This window comes from Cydia amplana, chromosome 10 (genome assembly GCF_948474715.1).
Source record: "Cydia amplana chromosome 10, ilCydAmpl1.1, whole genome shotgun sequence".
Classification (NCBI taxonomy): Eukaryota; Metazoa; Arthropoda; class Insecta; order Lepidoptera; family Tortricidae; genus Cydia; species Cydia amplana.
The window spans coordinates 8,281,203-8,302,889 of record NC_086078.1 but is presented as its reverse complement, the minus strand read 5'-3'; the positions used below and the strand labels follow the sequence as shown (position 1 = coordinate 8,302,889).

The 21,687-nt window shown below is 38.7% G+C and overlaps 1 protein-coding gene across 1 annotated transcript; it reads right to left on the bottom strand.

Moving 5' to 3' along the window:
- Positions 1–1,584: 1,584 nt before the first annotated feature.
- Positions 1,585–13,131, bottom strand: LOC134651810 (cubilin-like). Its single transcript, XM_063506922.1, has one exon. The coding sequence runs from the start codon at positions 12,890–12,892 to the stop codon at positions 1,619–1,621; it is 11,274 nt and encodes a 3,757-aa protein (XP_063362992.1). The 5' UTR covers positions 12,893–13,131; the 3' UTR covers positions 1,585–1,618.
- Positions 13,132–21,687: the final 8,556 nt, after the last annotated feature.

Sequence of the window (21,687 nt, the reverse complement as noted above, 5' to 3'; positions counted from 1 at the left end):
TTAAATAACAAGCTCGAAACATGAGCGGATACGACTCCAACCGGCTGTGAAGGACGATCTAGATTGTACATTTGTAAAAAATACATATAATACCAAATTAAAATCCGATCTCATCGCGTTAAGATCGTACAAAAATCTATCGATCGATCGAAGCCAAATCCAACTTCCCGATTTCCGATTGAGTGAAAACTTTGCATACCTAATACGTATACCTACATTCATATGTAAATATTATGATGACATGGAGCTGATCTGATGATGGAGACAGGAGGTGGCCATGGGAACTCTGTGATAAAACAACGCAAACTAATTGTGTTTGATGTTGTTAGAATTGTACCTATCGATGGGTATTAGTTGCCTGTGGAAAGAAAAATACAATCAGCGATAAAAACTTGTACCCACAACTGAATTTTTTGCCAGAAATTTATTAATTATATGAATAGATTAGAATTAGATTTTAACGCGCAAATTTTGGCCGACATGACACAAAACGCCTTTCTACGGTGAGGGAAAAAACTACATTGGATCGATGTGTACAATGAAACTATTTATTTTATATAGGCACAATGTATTTTTACATATATAAGCCTTATTTCACACTAAACACAGGTAACAGGACAGGTAACAGGTAAAACAGGAATTCAGAGTAAGTAAATGGTCTGCCAAACCATTACACATTACAATAAATTGTAAATTTTAAATATATATTTAAAATATCTATAGATTTTGAGTAATGGTTGGCCAAGCCAGACAATATATTTATTTACAGCAAAACAAACAGATTATGATAACATTGATAACAGTACATACGTTAACAAATGTGCTGTGTTCGTATATTAGTATGTTATGAGTTATGTTATGACTTATGAGCTTATAAGTAGTTGCACATGATTTTACCAATTTAGCAAATGTTAGTATGTAGTATGTTACATAGTACATAGGGGCTGTCCATAAATTACGTCATCTATTTTTGACCCCCCCCCTCTTCCTAAAATCATCCAAAAATCATGCTTCGAATGACCCCGTTTCCTCCTACGTCTTGCTACCATCATCCGATGTCCAGACCCCCCCCCCCCCTAATTTGAAATTACGTAATTTATGAATAGGTTTTACTGAATATTCGATATTAGTATTGGTAGCACTTCGTGTATAGGTACGAGACTACGAGTGTAGTCAAAATTAAAATTACTGGACTTATTGCTAGATTGATGAAACGGAAACCCGACTAATTAAAAACTATTTCCCCTCTACGTTGGAAGGTCAGATGGTACTTAGTCGCTTTCATCACAACCAGTGCCTACGCCAATTCTTGTTTTCAAGCGGACGCCAAGCTCTTAATGAGCCGTGGAAAAAAGAAGGAAGAAGAACACAGTACAGTATGTTTTTTTTTTAAATTTTAAAGTAAGTTACATATACATTTTCTATGTAATAAACAAATGAGCGTCCCATAAGTACCAACTATTTCCTATGGGTATAGTGCTTCATAATTCAAAAAAAACGACTATAGATTAGCTCATGCTTAGAAGCTCTCAATTAACGATTTAAGTACGTTAATTTTAGAGAAACGTACATAGATATTTATCTTATTGTTGCAGTTGCACTAATGCTGGAGGCATACCTAAACGATACCTATGAAGTGGGCGAGCCAGCCTGTGCCACCGTTGTTCATATTCGTTACAAATACAATTTTCACGTAATTATCATCGCTGGTGTAATCCGCTGGAGCCTCGTCGCAATACGAAGATATTATGTCTCCGTTTCGTTTAACCAGTTTCACATAGTTTTCGTTACAAGCTGCACCCAAGTCGAATGTCGAGAAATGTAATCGCAGTTTAGTACCGATAAGTGATTCCAATTCCCACTCACAGTTGTTCTTCTGACGGTAGCTATTTGGATACATGGGACTTGACACTAGACCGTACTCGTTTTGCATCTTTCCGCCGCAACCTTGTCCTTTGTTTGTTATAATGTAATTTAAATCGTAGCCAACGCGGTCACCGCTTACCTGGTGATTATGTAAGAGAAGGTACCTTCCAGTTGAAAATACTGCTAATTCGGAGTCGTAGTCCCCGGACACTTTTACTAAACTTTTTGAGGTCGTCTTATCACCATCGAATACTTCCAAGTATACGTTTTCATTCCAGTAATCGGGAATAATATTAATGAAATAAGCAGATACAGTATAATTCTCAGGAGCGGTGATTAGCGTGTAACAATCTCTATCAGTTTCTTCGACATCTCGTCGTGGTGCTCGAACTCGGCCTTGTGATTCAGTGTAGTTTCTACCACAAAACTCGACATGTGATACTTCTATTTCGAATCCTCTATGTTGTTTTGAATCGAAATCAGGAGAAGTATATACGTTTATAACAGTAGTGCCATATAAATAATAATCCCCTGAATTTTGAGTCCCGCACAATTGTAGTTCTTTTGGTAAAGTCAATGCTTCCTCAAAATAGTAAGGTGTATCAAATACGTCTTTATTTCCGTGTTCGTGAATGTAATGTGAGCCAAGACTTGAGTTTCGTGGTGAACTCCGGCCAGATATAGTAAGTTTATCTGATGTACACTGGTTTCTGTCAGGGTCGCTGGGCTGAAGGTCTAGTTGATTAATCTTTACATGAATTGCTGTGTAAGAATACTCAGCCGACGGAATAAATTCATAAACACAGTTCAATCCTCGGGGAATGGAGCCCGTTTGGTAACCTGGAGATCGTATAACCCGCTTTTGCGTAGATACGGAGAAAGTAGACTGACCGCAGACATTAGGAATGGCAGTTAAACGAACCTTGAACCCCGAACTGTTAATTTCACCATCTGTCGAGAGCCTAATGCTAATTTGGTTTCCGGACGAAATTACTTGAGCCGGTGTTGTATGACCGCAATAAACACCAATTTGGGTACTATCTGGATTTAACCCATCCCTGATTTCAACAAAGTCACAGTCGCACTTGCTATATCCCAAAGCTGTTTGGTTGACATTCTGGCAAGGGGCTACATGGAAACTGATGAATTCTAGTTTGATAATTCGGTCATCCGGTGCTGTTATAGACCAGTGACAATCCAAGAAATTTTCGTAAACACTACTACTATTTATGAGTGGAGATGACATCGTTTCAGATAATGACGTTTCTGTCAAATTGATATGTCCACCGCAACCAACAGATTCTCCATAGCTGAACAAAATACCAGCTTGAAATCCCTCATAGTTGACACTTCCGTCCGTTATGAAGTGTAATAGCATTTTGTTACCAGTGCCCCTAAAAACGGTGTTTTCGCTTTGTAGGAAACCGCAAGTTTTAATTATACGATTGTTATAGTCAAGTAAATGTCCGTTAAATAATTCTATGTAATCGTAAGAGCACGAATGCCCTTCAATCTTTATGGTGGTGAATTTTACAATGACGATTTTATTGGCAGGAGCCTCGATAAGCCACGTGCAGTTCAAGTTTCTGTCATAATTATAGCCTTCACCAGATGATATGGCAGTAGGTTTAGTTACATTGCCACCACAAGAGAAAATCGAATAGGATAATTTAAAACCTTTTCTCTGGATGAATCTGTCTGTTCTAAATCGAATCGAAATTTTGTCTAAGTAACGATTGGATGTCGGCTTTTCCGTGCCGCAATACATGTCAGAATAATAATACATACTTTCAGCTGAAATAGAAACGTTATCATAAGAACAATCAGGATAGCTCCCTTCAAGCTCAAACTCTAGGAATTTTAATGCAATCTTCTGCCCCGGAGCTGAAATTTCATAGCTGCAATCTAATGATGGCATATAGTTATCAGGGAACCCGGGGCTGTACAAAATTTGTTCTTTTTCCTTGGCTTTGTATTTACCTCCACAGATTGGGGTCCATACAGCTCTGAATCCGTCTAGATTAGTGTCGCTGTCTGTCCGTAGAACTACTTTCATCCTGTTGTTAGTAGAGTTGTAAACGGGTGGCAAATTGCGGCCACAGACACGAGCTATTTCTGTGTAAGAGTTATCGTCCCAATCGTAAATAATAACCATGTCTTTTGTGCAGTTCGGTGTGTCTTCTATAATGAAGCGATCTATAAAATGCAAAGATACTCTATTGCCTACGTCAGCTTCTATTACCCATGCGCATTCTTGATTTTCAATGTAGTTCTTGGGATAATTGGGGGATGTAAACATTCTATCAAACCTGTTAAGATATCCTCCACATTGGTGGTTAACAATTTCTGCCATAACTTTAATTGAAGTTCTGTTTTGAATATTAGAGTGATATTGAATATAAATTTCTCTAAAAGATAAAACTAAATCGGAAGTTTGAATTTCATCTTTACAGTAATCTCCAATAATGGGTTGATAAACTTCTAAGCCTTGACTAATCTGAATAAACTCATCAGAACAACTTAATTTAAAGGAACCCTCAAGTTTGATCTTGATCCTATTTCCTGAAGACCCTCTAAGTATCCAGGCACAGTCTAGTGAATCATTATAATTATTTGGCACGTTTAGAACATTAATAGACTCCTCTCCTACTGTTACTACACCACCACAAGGTTGTAATTTCCAATCTAGATGAAAGTTAAGAAACGTCCCTTTATTTTGAGTTGCCTTTAAGTCGATACCATCTGAAGGTATACGAAATTGTAATTCATTATTACCGCAGAGTTCTCTCTTAAATATGATATTTTTATCACCCATTACGGCGTTAATACTTAGTTTTGGGTCGCTATAAAGGCATCGAGTTCTAGCAAAGGATGAATTGACTTTAGCATTGATTAATAATGTGCCGTATTTAACATTGTCAACATTTTCACCATCATCATCCTGATTCTCAGTACTATATCTGCGATAGCTCCAATCGCAAGAGTAGGATCTGTTCAGAACTGGTGAAGCCAATTCGCCGATGTCGCCAGTTAAGGTACCGCCACATAATGCCGGTTCATTTGAGCTGAACTTTGCTTTGAACCTGTTATGCTCCGAAGATAATGGGGACATCATTATATAAATAGCAAGTGTATTTCCAGATGATTCAAATATTTTCGATGGATTCAAATCTTTGTTCGTAATGCTTTGGACTAAAGTTTGGAAACGATTGTCATTGTAAATTGCTATTCGATAAGTATCCGTACCTAAGCTGTAATCCTCGATCTCTAAACGTACCCTCCTGGATGCATCAGGAACAGTGATGATCCAATAACAGTAGTGCATTGTGGTTTTTCTAGGATATCCAGGAGTCATTATGTAGCCTTCTGGTGTTGTAATGGGTCCTCCACACATAACTCTGGACGAATTGAATGTGAACCGAAACCCTTTTGAATCTGGATTGTGATAATAAGATCTTTTACCAACGTAGTATTTAATGATAACCTCGTTAGAAGATGTTTCGATAGGTGCGTATAAATCTTCTGTGTCCTCGTTGCAATATGTTTTTAGTGTTGTGTTGTCCGATATTCTAATATTTGTATTATATTGGTTTCCAATGCCGTCTGCAATAGTGACTCTGGTAGCGCATAAAACTACGGATTCAGGTAAGTCTATAGTCTGTGGTTTCACCTGGAAAACATAGCCTGGATATCCTGTTATACGCCATTCACATACTGTGCCCTCACTAAGCGGAGTTAAATGAGGAAATCCGGGTGACGACACTTCTCCTGAATTAGCAACTATCGTTCCACCGCAAACATCGATCGATACGTTAGCTTTCAGACCCCGGTTCGGGATATCGCTTTGAGTGACGTATCTGAAATATAGGCTGTTGCTAACGGACTTGATGGATCCAGGTTTGTCATAACAATATCGTCCTATAAGTGGAGCTATACTCGATTTACCATTTCTAACCTCGAGGGCTTCTTTTCTGCAATCAGTGTCGTATTTTAAATCAAAGTCAGAAAAATCTACTCTTAATATTTCTCCCACAGGGCCACTAAAAACCCAAACACATTCAGAATATGGTAGAGGAATGGAGGGATAGTTGGGAGTACTGAAGACCTCCCAGCTATGATCGGCATCTAAAGTGGAAGTCACTCCGCATTCTATGCTTTTCTCTTCATAGTGTAATCGAAAAGTTTGCACTTGGCCTTGATTTCGCATGCTATTGAATGTTACAAAGAGAGCGTTACTTGACGTCTCGAATTCTCCACGCTTTTCATGAGAGTACCCGCAATATTTACCACTTCCTAAAAGAGGGGCTTCCTCAGAATCGCCATTACGAATCGTAACATACTTATAACAGTCGTTGTCTCTATTAGTAATGTTAAACTGCTCAAACTTGAATTTTATTACTCGGCCTGGACGAACTTTAATTCTCCACTGGCATTTTATGTTAGGTAGGTATCCTTGCGACAATTCTTGCCAAGTGACTCCGATTTCACCTGATGGTTCTGATATATGACCACCGCATTTTGAAGACACATGAGCTTGGAAACCCTTTTCAGTCATCGAGTTATCACTTTTGAAAATCAGTTTCATAAAAGAAGTTTCAATGTTGATGTTTCGGGCTGCTTCATTTGTACATACAAATTCTTTTATGGGTTTCCATTGCATCCCGGTATCTGAGCCCATTATGGAAACGTAGTCAGCAAAACAATTTGGCCTTTCTTCAAGCTGAAAGTCAAGGAACTCCAAAGCGATGTGCTGGCCGGGTAGAGATTTAAATACCCACTCACACATTAACTCATCAGCGTACGGCTCAGGGTAACCTGGAGACTTTACGGTGACTGTTTTCCCTGGCCGTATTAGTTCAGTTATATTTGAATCACCACAGTTGATGGGTTCAGGTAGTTCGGTCTCTGTAGAGCTTTCAGCCCATCGGATGTGAAATCTACATCCAGTGTTAGAGTTGTCTAATTTAAGTTTAATAAATACAACATTTCTGGATGTTAGAATTTCCTTATCTCCGATCTGTATACCGCAAAGCTCTTGCAGGACTGGAGCACTATCATCAAATCCATCGTATATTGCCAAATAATTTGAGCAGCGTGTTCCATATGTATGTATTTCAAGACGGTCCAAAATCAGAGATAATGATTCACCTGTCGACATAATTCTCCAAGTGTATTCACCTGTTCCTTCATATGAAGCGGGATATAATGGAGATGATATCTCACCATTCTCTAAACCGGTGATTTCATTTCCATGCAGAAAACCGTAATGCACTAGAAACCCTTTTCCAGCATTTTTACTGTCACTGTGGAATTTCATGTATATTTTTGTCGCTGAAGTCGTATTTGTTGGAACAAGGTTCCCACAGTATACTCCTATTAATCTCCCGGCTCCGTTATTTTCTCGTAATTCGAGATAGTCTTCATTACAACCTTCGGAAAATGTCAAATCGAAATTTTCAAACATAACGTACACTTTGTTACCCGGTGATGTACTTAGGATCCATTCGCAGTCCGCACTGCCTGGGTATGCCAGCGGATAGTTAGGTGAAGCTATTGTGCCCTGTTCCGAAGTATAGGATCCTCCACAAGCATTGCTTAGACTAGTGTAGTGAGCAGAAAACTGGCCAGTAATAGTATTGGTATACGTGCCTAGTTCAACGGTGAGTGCACTTCCTTGACTCACTATCATTGGAGGTACTTTATTCCCGCAATATTCACCAACGACGGGTCCGTGTTCATCATTTCCTTCCAGAATTCGAAGGTAGGAAGAAGGGCAGTTCCTATTACTAACGATATCAAAATTTTTAGGAATTGAAATGTGAGTTATGGTAAGTGTAATTTTCTGATCAGGTGTTGGCGCTACTAAAGTCCATGTACAACTTCGGTTTGAGTGGTTTAAGTATTTATCACTAGTGATAATACCGTCAGACTGAGCTGTAATAAACGCTCCGCAAGTCATAGAAAAGTTAGCCTTGAAACCTTTAGATGTTCCGTAACTGTTGGACACGAACTGTACAGCTACTCTACTAGAGTTTGATATATATTTAGTAACACCAGACCTAGGGCATATTAGCTTAGAATAATTAATATTACTATATATATTATTGCCTTCATAAATCTTGATAAAATCATGGCAGTCGTCATCATTGACAAATGACGAGTATAGGTCAATGTCCAGAAAATTAATTTCAATACGATGGTACATAGGAACAGAGATCTGCCAAATACAGTCTGTGTTGGTATCATAATTTTGAGGATAGTTTTTGGACATAAACATTCCTGTTGGCGAATTAAGTCTACCTCCGCATCCAGTTTGATAGCTGCTGTATATGGATTTGAAATAAGCTCCTCTAAGATTCGACTTTTTGACGTAACGTACCAGCAAAATGTTGCTGTTTGATTGGACTGAAGAGGACTGACGACGGCACAACTTTGTAATCAGCGGGGAGCTCACAGTTGGTCCACTATAAATTTCAATGGCATCAGTAGTACAATTGTTGGATTCAGTTAAATATATATCCGTAAATGTAATAGAAATGGTTCTGCCAAGGGGTGCTTGTAACAACCATTCGCATTCCATCTCTTCATCGGATATTTCATTTATATCCGATGACAATGTTCCATACGATTTTTGTAAAATCCCTCCGCAGCCGTGTCTCACCCACTCCAATCGAAAGCCGGTAGCTGACATAAAACCGGATGTTACTAATTTAATTTGCAAAACGTTACTTTTAGTTGTGAATGCAGCCGGAATTGTGGATCCACAAAGCTTTTGAGAAAAATCACTATAAGGTAATTGTCTGATTTGTAAGTAATCTTGACCGCAGTCGTCTGACATGATTGATGATTCATGTCGAGGCCAACCCCAAGATTGATAACTCCCTGTCGCTGTAACGCTGCCGTATACCGGAAACCTCCTGATGAATAATGATTTGAAGATGTCAAAATGCGTATAAGTAACGTTAATTTTGTGTCCTTTTGGAACAGTAATAGTCCATAAGCAGTTTAAGTTACCCTTATACTTGCCCGGGAAATCGGGACTTTCCAAAACACCGTAACTGCCAGTTATATTGTTGTTACAAACAGTATTGTAGTTTAGATAAAATCCTTTGCTACCAATGTATATATCTGACCTAAATTTAATGTAGGCGTAGTTCGAAGACGTTACTATTCTACTTACGGAAGGTGACATTTCGCAGTACCGACCTAAAGTGGGGTCGTTTACCGTAAGACCGTCGAATATTTCAACGTAATCGTCCCTACAATCCGCTGTCCGTTCTAAATCTAGATCGATGAATGAAATTTGAATTCGTGACCCAGGATTAGTAACAACTTTGTAGAAGCATTCTGCGTTGTCGTTATAGTTCTGTGGATAGTTCGGCGAAGATATCGACCCAGACGAACTTGTAAGAGTGCCACCACAACCTGTGATTGTGCCGTCCCATTCAATTTTGAATCCTCTGCCTTGAAAATAACCGTCAGAATGAAAATGAAGAGAAATGGTGTTACCGAGGGATTTTATAGTCTTTGATTGGAAACTTCCGCAGAACTTTCCTGTTGGAGGAGAGTTTGCTGACCCACCGTTTTTAATTTCTAAAAAGTCACCACTGTCACAAGATCCTCTTAGCGGTATTTCTAGATCAAACTGAGATATATTTAAAATAATTTGTTGACCAACAGGTACTGTAATCGTCCAAGTACAATCTCGATTTCGTTCATATAAGTTTGGCCATCCTGGCGAATATATATATCCGTGAGTTTTGATATAATGTCCACCACAATGTAGTTTCGCATCTAAGAAGGAATACAGCACGGAAAAACCAGTTTTCGGTATAGTGGCATCTGAATGGAACCTCAGCATTAAACGGTTAGTAGTAGAAGTCAGGGCAGGCGGCGGAGTGGTACCACAGTACTTCTGCGGATCGTCATTTTGATTAGTATCATCGAACTCAATTATTTCTAGATAATCACTTTCACAGTCATCCATGTCTTCCAAGTCAAATCTATTCCATGTTAGTTTTACAAGAAATCCTTCAGGAGCTGATAAAATCCAAGTACAGGTTTGTTGATTTTTGTAGTTCTCATTAATTGATTTAGGATGATTTATGAGCCCAGTATTATCTTTGTAAATACCTCCACATTCTGTGTCGACTGTAGTGTAATTTGCGTAAAAACCAGTGCCAGAGAGGCTCATGTCAGAAGTGAACTTAATGTACATGAAATTATGTTTAGATAACATTGTGGGTGGCATGTGCTCCGGGCCTCCGCAGAATCTGCCCAGGGAAGTCGCGTTTACATCAGGGTCGTCACGTATTTCAACATTGTCGTGCCAGCAGTGATCTCCATTTTCCTCGAGATCAAAATCTTGGAAAGTCAGTATAATCGCTTTACCTGGAGTAGTATGGATGACATATTCACATACTCTATTTGCTGGGTAATTATTAGGGTAACTTGGCGACTTAATGACACCGCTATCTCCGAATATTGTTTGTTGGCAGACGGATTCATATGTTATTTTAAAACCTTCAGACGCTACGTTATAGTCAGTATGAAACTTAATAAAAACACTATTAGATGAAGATATAAATGATGTTTTCGGATACGTATTGCCACAGAATTTTCCATATAGTCTCGAGTCGGGCGAAGGTCCATCATAAATTTTAATATAGTCATACCTACAATTAAATGAGCGTTCTAACGCAAAAGATACAAATGATATACGGATTTTAGTTTCTGGGTCAGTTTGAATTTTGTAGTCGCATATTAAATTATGTAGATATGTGCCATTAAATGACGGAGAGACGATTTCTCCTCTGTTCATAGTGTACAAGCCACCACATCCCGGGTGTCCCTCCGTGGGAGCATACGAAATTTGGAAGCCATTTCCGGCACCGTACGCATCAGAATGGAAGTGAATTAGGATATCTGAGCCAGCCGAGTGGATAGGCGCGGGAAGGGTTGAATTGCAATATTTAGCAAGTAGTGGGCCGCTGCTGTGTTCCCCGTCATAAATAGCAATATAATCAAAACTACAGTTAGAATGCTTTTCTATATCTAGTTCATAAAAATGCAACTGTATTCGTTTGTTAAGATTGGTTTGCAAGTGCCAGTAACAATCTCTGTTAGGAGGATATTTGCCGGGCGAGCCCGGGGAACTGATACGTCCATGTTTAGTCGCGTCTATCTCCCCACCGCAAACCGGGGGAATACTAGTCCAATGCAAAGCAAATCCGTCTTTATTAATTGAACTATCGGATATAAACCAAAAATATAAATAATTGTGACTAGAGATTATGTTACCTCCTTTCGGAAATGTACTCCCACAAAACCTTCCAATAAGTTGACTTGCCGAGGTACGACCATCGTGTATTTGCAAGAAATCGTAATTGCAATCTGGATTGTCTTCTAAATTGAATTTACTAAAGGTAACATTAATAACTTTTTCAGGAACTGTACGGATTACCCAAGCGCATTTGGAGTCGTGAGTATATGAACTATTGTGCAAAGGATAGTAAAGGCTACCTTCTTCATTGTCCAATATGCCGCCGCAGGTTCGGACTTGAGTGTCACACAGATCGCCGGTGTATTGCGCCAAGCATTCGCACCTGAAGCCTTTAGTCATGCTGGTATCCTGTCTGCATACTCCGCCGTTGTAACAGGGGTTGCTTGCGCAGTGGTTAGCAGGTGCGTCACAGTGGGCGCCGCCGTAGCCATCGTAACAGATGCAAGTGTACCCTTGACGTAGAACATGACATCGTCCGTGAACACACGGATTACTTTCACAGCCTTGGGTAGAATTGGTAGTAGAAACGTAGCAACCGTGGGGCCCCACGCCGTCGCCTGCCATGCCGGCGGGACATACGCACGGACTCGTCTGACCGAGGAAACCGGGGTTGTCGATGCACTGGGCCGAGGGATGACAACCGCCGCGGTTGACGCTACACGTACCTCTCCAGCTGCAGGTAACTCCGTCTCCAACATAGCCGGGGGGACAATTGCCGCATATACGAGAGCCAATAGTATTATGACATGTCACTAATGGGCTGCAGCCACCGTTTGGGATTGTCATGCATTCATCAATGTCAGAGCAAATATAGCCGTCACCTTCGTAGCCGGGTGGACAAGCGCCGCACCTGAATGATCCAGGGGTGTTGATACACTCGACTCTTGGGTTTACGGAGCAATGAAGTCCTTGGCTGGGATCGCACTCGTTGACGTCTATTAAACACGCGGAGCGAGTGTCGTTTTGCGTCCAACCTTGATTACAGAAACATGTGATACCAGTTCCGGTTTTTCCTTCAACGCACGTTCCGTGGCCGCATATTTCATAGTTACCACCAGAACAATCTTTCTGTTTTCTAGTACAATGGACGCCGAACCATCCAAACTTGCATTGACATTCATACGATCCAGGTTTATTGATACAAGAGGCGCCATTCTGGCAGCCCAAGTCTGTTCCGGCAAAGTTACGGCATTCGTTGACATCCACATCGCAATCGGTTCCTTCCCAATTAGATGGACATAGGCAGTGATAGCCTCCCACCAACGTTAAACAGGTGCCGCCGTGAGCACATGGATTTGATTGACACGCGTCTCTCGTCAATGAACTGATTTGAGCTTCGAGATTAGAAATTCTTGTGATCATTCTATTTGTTCTTCTCCATATCATTGACATATTCGTTTGAGCATAATTTGTCGATATGCTATCACGGTTCTCTAGGTTGTCTAATCTGCGTAATATATCGGATATATCCGATCGATAATTACCTGTATCATAATTTGAAGCAGGGCCCGAAGGTACAATCCCAGAAGAACTGCTCCGGTTGAAGGCAAGCAAGTCTGTGTCGCCGATGAACACTTTCGACCTGGGGCCATTAGGGAGTAGATATATATTTTTGTCCAAAGCCGGCTGCAGTATTAAATCGCCATCTGAAGTCTTGATTTTGGGCCGGTCTTGATAAACTTCACAGTCGAGGTGCACAAACCAGACGGTTAAAAAGAGACATTTTATAAGTAGAGCGGACATGTTGTCCCTGATGACCGTAGGAGCCGTTGTGACTGACTAGCTTGCACCTCTCTTGATGCTGACATTGTTGACACGGGGGGCGTTACCCGCAGCTGGTGTAATGATCTAATCACTGGTCCGCCCCTTGATGATTAGTTTAGGCCATGTGGTTCCAGAAACTTCTGAATGTAAAACGAATTGAACATTATTACGTTTCACTTTTAGTGCAAAATATGTTTGGTTAGGCGAACGGTTTTATGTTGCATTTATCTTCACTAGGATGCAGTAAGTATCGATAATTATACGTGTCCATGGTTAATATTAGACTATTATTTATAACACATTATTGAATATACAAATACAGATGCAGGAAGCATGTTTTTAAAATTACGTACTTATGTCTTTTGTCTTTATGTAGGTACCTAGTAGGTATTGTATACAGTGTGGAAAAAAATAATGGGCCCTGGAGGGAAAGTGCCTTAAAAACTTAAGTTAGCTCATTTTACTTAAAGGAAACATTCTTTAATTTTTTTAAAGAAATAAATCTGCATTCAATTTTTTTTCATCGCTTGTCTCGCCCGGGAATTGAACCGACTAAAAATTCCAAAAAATAAACACTCGTTATTTTATTCTACTAATCGATACAGTCAATGTTAATAATAACATATCTCCAAGAAACATTAGGTCTTACACCCGTCTGTGGTACAAAATATCGAATACTCAGTACCTACTCGAGAATAGGTATTTTTAGACAAGCAAAGGATGATGTTCCGCTCCCATACAAGTGTAAAATGTCATTCATTCTATGTAATGGCGTGGGATGTGTTGATTTGGTTTAATTACTCTTTAACTTATTTTCGTTACTAAGAAGTGTCAGTTGGAATCTAATGGGCATTTCTCAGGAGGGCCATTTTTACGTGTCCGGGGCAAAAAGTTATTGAATTTACTGTTCAATAAATCTGAATTAATTCAGGCATGATTTTCAGCATGTATTCTGTCTGGGACACTATCAAACTATTTCTTTATTATTTATATAATACATGAAAAAAATATCCAAATGTGAAAAATGATGTTCGGTGGGCGTGTCCCGCGCCAAGATTTTTTGAAACAAAAAGATATTACTCAAGATGGGGCATTATATCGGAGTTATTATCGGTATTCACGCATAAGGTATTAGTTAACTGATCATATTCGTTATATCAAAATAATGTGTTTGCTCAACACATTGAATAAAACCAAATTTACGATGTGTCCCGGGCTAGTGACTGATTTCGGTGTAATTTACAAACCATGTCGGTACTCTTACAAAGTTGTTACCAGGAACTCAGGTGGCTCAAACAAAGTATGATTTGGTTGTGCCTTAACCATTGAATAAAGTAGAGGTGCAGTCACAGTATACTAAGGTAGTTTTTTAAACGTTTCTCTGTCATTCGGTGGGTTTGGTTCTATGTTTTTTTGCACTCACAGTTTTAGTGCATTTATCGTTATGCAAGTGATTAAGAAATCCTCGAAAGTACGTAAACCCATCATTATTACATCTCCTCTGTATCATTCATACTATTTCTATAATTGCTAAAAAGCGATTAATTTTGACATCACTGGTGTTGATTTCCTTGGTTTCGGTGGATTTTTTGACCACCGATATCAAGAAAGTGATCACCGAATTCAAATCCTGCTTTGTAAACTAGTTTGTTGTACTTTATGTTCTAACTTATCACACCTAAAAAGTACAAGATACGTTTTATAAACGTAAAATTATGCTTGTACGTAAATTAAGTCATAGTCATAGGTAAACAAAATCATTACTTTACAATGAGTAGTTTTTTTTTTACGAGACGTATGTTAAAAATCGTAGACCCAATGTTTATTTCTCTCTTTCCGCTGTTGTCTTGATTTCTCTTCAAACCAATGGAGTATATTATGTGAATTTGACCTCTGTATCACTTGAGGCCCTACACCACGATATCTTAAACGTGTCAGCCATATTAAATAAATGCAGTTAATTAGATCCCACTTCGTATAAAATAACTTGTGTATCTACATACTATGCAAGGTGCACCCACAAAACAAGGGATTAAAAATAAAGTGGCCTTCTAATGTCGAGATCGCTTCAAGGGCACTGAACGTACTTACTGATCAATATTTCTAAAGCATAGCCATGAACACAAATTCAACATAGCCAATGTTTTAACAATCCTCAATGTCTGATGTATTTATGTCTAAATATCGGAGTTACAATTTAGCTCAAGTGTTTGAGGGTGCAGGAGATCATAATTAATAGGTGATTAGATCTTTAAGCATTAGTCAACAACTTCAAATAGTTTTAAATTGAGGGAGTTCACGCTTTAAAACTCTGTCATTGAGAAATACTACACATTTATAAGTCTAGCTAAATACTTGTTTTCCGTATTGTTTAGATTGTTTTATAAGTGCATTAAATATTTTTGAGCATTGAACACCACTCAAAAATATCTTGTTTATCGGGTGTAGCTAACATAAGTTTCTTTTTGATGAGTGTGCCGTTGGATTATGTGAAACAAACATTTTCTTCTTCGTGGCACTTGTGTGCGAATTTGTGGTCGACATATCTGAAACTCATTTCAGGACCATACATCGCCCTATTGTATGAATGAGGATAGTCAACTAGTGTGGGATATCTTCTAGAGATATTTCATAAGCCGCAACTTGGTTATTTTAAAATCTTGAGTAAACAAAGGTACTATCTATTAAATTTATGTAAGCTATGCGATATCATTAGCCTCGCTACATCGCTCTTCATCAAATAAGAATAAAAAATATGAATAAATTATGATATAATTTAGATATAAAATTGAAGTGTAAGCATTTTTGAATTCGGTGACGCAAATTGATTTCAGTGCCTGCACATGATTTCGGTGTTTTTTAAATCTCAAATATCAAAAAAACTATAAGGTTCTAATGAAGGCCTCCACTACCAATATTTTTTATATTAAGGCTAGATTTTAGGAAATAAAGTCGCGTATCAAATAAGTAAAAAATAAAATTCGGCACTGAAGTCAGGCACCGAACGTCATCTCTGAGAATCGCCCTAATATATGTATGACATTCCAAGAAATATGATTATATTTATCGTATATATAGCATGCTTATCTAATCGTAGGCCAAATTCGGCATGATCCTTTGAAAAAAAAAGTAAAAATCTTTGAATACTTACAATTTTGTTTCTTTTGCGCTTTTGAGAATAATGTGCACTTCTTTAATAAAATTCAAGATAGTTGTTATGTACCTACGCTAGAAACGAAGAAGGGAAAGAGCGCTTATAATGTACGTAGGTAATTCGATGTACCTATAGGTATTATCCACAGCTACGTGTATGCCCAGTTAGATTTTTTAGATTTTTAAATTATTATGAGTTAATAAGAGCTTTTAAAAATGTAAATGGCTTTTTTCTTCGCTTCTGACTTTTATATTGATCAAAACATCGAAAAAAGTCAAAGGAAGCGGCATAGCTATAGATAATCACTACATAGTATAAAACAAAGTCACTTCCCGCTGTCTGTATGTATGCTTGGATCTTTAAAACTACGCAACGATTATTGATGCGTTTTTTTAATAGATACAGTGATTCAAGAGGAAGGTTTATGTACCTATAATTTGTTAACCCGTGCGAAGCCGGGGCGGGTCGCTAGTATACTTACAAATATAAATGTTAAATAATATTTTCCATAACGTCAATTCCTATCAACCGATTTTTGAATCTCGACCGTTCGATTTCGTCACTCGAAAATCAGTGGAAAACGATGAAATGCTATTTTTGAAATTCGGCTGATAGAATTTGAGAATCCAGTGGTATTGACCACTCGTATTAAATTCTATCAGTAGAAAGTAGGAATCCACAATTTTAGTCACATTTGTATTATATGCCGCCAATAAAAATATATTTCTTAAAGGAATTAATTTATTAGATTTTTTGTGTTTATTATATTAGCTAATTTTTGATTGAAATATAAATATTTTTTAAGTCCTTATTATCGGTAGTCAATCACTACACGCCACACGGTCGAATGGTGACTTTCAAAAATAGGTAGGTATTATGCGAAAAAATTCGTGACAAATTTTCGTGTACGAGTATTTTCGACCACTCGCTTTTAAATTCGAACGTTCGAAATTCAAAAATCGTCGGGGGGCGAATTTCGATCGCTCGATTTCGTCACTCGAAAATCGGTGGAAAACGGCAAAATTCTAATTTTTGAAATACGAGCGATTGAAATTGGGAATCGAGTGGTATTTGCCACTCGTTTTCAATTATATTAGTAGATTTTAAATGCCTAGTAGTGGAGATATTATTGAACGAAATACACGAAAGCGAGCGGTCGAAATTCAAAAAACCGGCCAAGTGCGAGTCGGACTCGCGCACGGAGGGTTCCGCACCATCAACAAAAAATAGAGCAAAACAAGCAAAAAACGGTCACCCATCCAAGTACTGACCCCGCCCGACGTTGCTTAACTTCGGTCAAAAATCACGTTTGTTGTATGGGAGCCCCACTTAAATCTTTATTTTATTCTGTTTTTAGTACTTATTTGTTGTTATAGCGGTAACAGAAATACATCATCTGTGAAAATTTCGACTGTCTAGCTATCACGGTTCGTGAGATACAGCCTGGTGACAGACGGACGGACGGACGGACGGACGGACGGACAGCGGAGTCTTAGTAACAGGGTCCCGTTTTTACCATTTGGGTACGGAACCCTAAAAATCGGCCCGGGCGGAAAATGAGGACTACGTTTGTATGGAGAACCGGTCGTCCACAAAATTTTAACATAGAAGATATTCGGAAACTTCTCATATTTTTTCCTGTGAATTGTGAAATTTCCGAGAACTTTTTCAACTTTATCGAAAGTTTCCGCAACTTGTACTTACTTATTTGTGGGACTTATGTAATTATTACCTACATATACATATAGACCAAGCTAAGTTGTCAGCAATTATGATAGCCTAGAGTGGCCTAGACGATGCAAGTGTTAGCTTACTTAAAAGTCAAACTTCAATGAGATTATGACGTTTAAATAACACTTGCACCAGTTGCACCGACTCCGTCCGTCCGACGCGCATTTTAACATCCTTCTTGGAGTTGCAGGCGTCCACAGGCGACGGTGACCGCCTACCATCAGGTATGCTTGTTTGCTGCCGACGTGGTATAGAATAGTACATTTCAATACAATACAAGTGTGAAAAGTGTGTTATTATTTAAGAGTCCCGAGAAGACACGGGACAAGTAAATAATTATACTGTGATAATCTGGCCTCCTATTAGCTCTTTGGTTTTATAACATTTAAATTCAATGTCATTATTCTTATGATTGTCAAACAAATGTATATACAAAATACATGCATGATTATTATAAATTGAGTATATTTCATTGGCGACGAAATGGACGCCGAACAATTCGCTCAGTTTCTGAGCGTGCAACAAACGCAACAAGAACAAATATTGAAAATATTAAGTATGGCTCTTACCGCAACACGAACGGAAGCGGTCTCCACACAGGCAGACAACAGCGTGACGAGCGCTAACACGACTGCACAGGAACAGTCCCCTAACAAAGTCGCTATACTAAAAGCTTTCAACATGGACAAATTCAACCCCGACACTTACAGGGTGAGTGACTACATAGATTTTTTTGAAGCCAAGTGCACAATACATGCAGTACGCACAAATGATAGTATGATGAAAGACCTCCTACTAAACAACAATGTATTGCTTTATCAAAACCACTTACCGCATTTGACGAAGACAGATCAATCTTTCTTGCATGTGACGCGTCAGAGAAAGGCGTTGGATCGGTATTATATCACAAAAATGGAAACACAGAACAACCCATAGCTTTTGCCTCAAGGAAACTTCGAACAGCGGAAACTAAGTATTCAGTCATTGACCGCGAAGCACTTGCCATTCTGTTTGGAATTAAGAAATTCGACCAATATTTACGTGGATCCAAATTTACCTTACTTACTGATCACAAGCCATTAATTCATATACTGGGATCTCAGCGTAATCTTCCTAAAGTAGCAAACAACAGACTCGTTAGATGGGCACTAATAATCGGCTGCTATAACTACGACATATGTTACCAGAAAGGCGAAAACAACATACTAGCCGACTGCCTTTCTAGATTACCAAACGCTGAAACACAGCCATCAGAAATAGAGTGTGCAGTACATCGAATTGAGTCACGTCTTCTAGGAACCAGAATGGCAGATTTACATCTCTCTGAGGAATTTTTGAAAGAGACAACCAAGCAAGACGTCATACTATCAGAGGTTTTAAAATGTATAAAAACCGGTTGGAGGGAGATACACTTTACTAATGACGTTAAGCATTACTTCAAAAAGCGTAACGAACTTTCAATAGAAAATAAGATAATATTGTGGCAAGGCAGAGTGGTAATTCCAGAAAAACTACAACCTAAAGTCCTCGCATATCTCCATAGGGGGCATCCTGGAATATCAGCAATGAAGGCACTTGCACGGTTCTATATTTGGTGGCCATCCATTGATGAAGACGTAGATCAATATGTCAAGAGATGCTGTAGATGTCAACAAAATAGACCTCATTGCCCTGAACTTCCAGTCTACTCGTGGTCTATTCCAGAGAAAGTATGGGAAAGGATCCATATCGATTTTGCAGGCCCTTTTGAAGGTACTTACTGGTTAGTCTTGAGCGATGCTTTGTCGAAATGGATAGAAATCAAACCTATGAAGAATATTACTACGTCGAAATTGTGTGCTGAGTTAGACGACATATTCTGCACTTTTGGTCTCCCAGAAATAATTGTATCTGATAACGGCCCACAGTTCACGTCATCCGAATTCAAACAATACTGTAAAAATCAAGGCATTTTGCATATTAGATCATCGCCTTACCATCCAAGAACCAATGGTCTCGCGGAACGCCTCGTGAGGACCTTTAAGTCAAGATTTACGTCTGGCACAGAACCCCAACATCAGCGTTTACGAGAGTTTCTTTTCACGTACAGAATTACATCCCATAATACTACGGGAAAATCACCAGCAGAAGTCATGTTTGGACGTCAAATAAATACTTTATTGTCAAATATTCGACCAAGCAAAAGGAGAGAATTACAGTACAAGCAAGTGAAGGCCAATATTGAGGCCTCAATGGATAAGCCAAATTATACACCCGGCAATCTAGTATACCATAGAACCCGGCTTGAAAAGTCCTGGCAACCAGGAATTATAGCAGAGCGGAGACATCGCTACTCTTATACGATTTCAACACCTTCTGGAAACGTCATTAGGCGACACGCTGATCATATTCGACCTCGGCTACCATCGCCTAATAACCCTCCAAATCACCATGAACCACCTCAAACCTCCTCGTCATACAAATCTCTTTCATCCCCACCAACAGATATGTTTCGTACGCCCGATGCCACTTCAAGTCCTGAGCCGTCGCGAATCTCATCTGCCACTCCTAACTCCACCCTGATGAGCCCTCCACCTCAAACAGGAAACAACGAAAGCCTGTCCCCTGAACCAGATCCTACCCCTACACCTGCAAATTCACCTACGCAGCGCCGTAGTCAACGGGCAGCAAGACCACCTCGACGACTTATCGAAGAGATGTGATCAGGGATGGGGAGGGACGAATGTGATGATCTGGCCTCCTTTTAGCTCTTTGGTTTTATAACATTTAAATTCAATGTCATTATTCTTATGATTGTCAAACAAATGTATATACAAAATACATGCATGATTATTATAAATTGAGTATATTTCATATACTTTCACACGTATTACATTGAACGACGTTTTTTAATACATTTGCGAAAAAATCACAGTAAAACAATTATTGGTTAAGTACATGAGTATTACAGTTACGAATTTTCGCTTGAACTGGAATGATATTGAATATTAGGTACCTATATATTATTCAGCGCTATAATATACGTTCATTTACATGATTTACATTGCAAAAATTAATCACATTTACTCATTTCATACAACACTCTTACAGTTGCAATTTAAGTTAATTATTTTGATGCAAATAAATTTTAAGTGAAAATAGCGGGCGCCGGTTTTCCTTTTCAATTTTTAATTTTTTCTGTCAACGACAGCCAACGTGGCAATATGATAGTTTTCCATTCAGCCAAATAATAGAAAAGTTTTTTAGTGAAATATTGTATTATATAACGTTTTATTTATATATAATAACAAATTTAATAAATATTTACTTTATATCGTGTAACAATACTTTTTGTAGGTACGTAATATATGTCTAATGGCAAAATAAAAATATATAAAATTTTTGATCATCCAAACTCTTTGGTGTACTCTCGTATCGTAAATAAAAAAAAATCTTGAAAAGTAAAAAGCACTAGTTCGCAAAAAACAACTTTGCGAACGCTAAACCGGTACGTAAAGTAGCACTTTTTGAGCAACTGTATTAAAAAAAAACAAATAAAACAATATGAGTTTTGCTTACAGCGCCATCTAGTAGAAACATTAATAACTTCACTTAAAAACACTAGACTGTTGGTGATGTGTGCTGCCATCTAGTGACGAGTAGCGAAATGAGCTCGTATCGCATCTGCCAATAAGTTCTTGTTAGTGCCACTAGATGTTGACAGTCGTTCATATAAACAGTTTTTTGTTGATCATCTAAGGTAATGACGTTTTCAGATAGTCTGTTCGGAATGGCTTCCCTCGAATTGGTGTAGGTATTCCCATTGATCTCCGCCGGACCAGATGGAAATCTGGGGGCACTGCCGTGGGGCCAAGTCGCGCAAAATAAAGAGGCACGGCCGTACCATCCT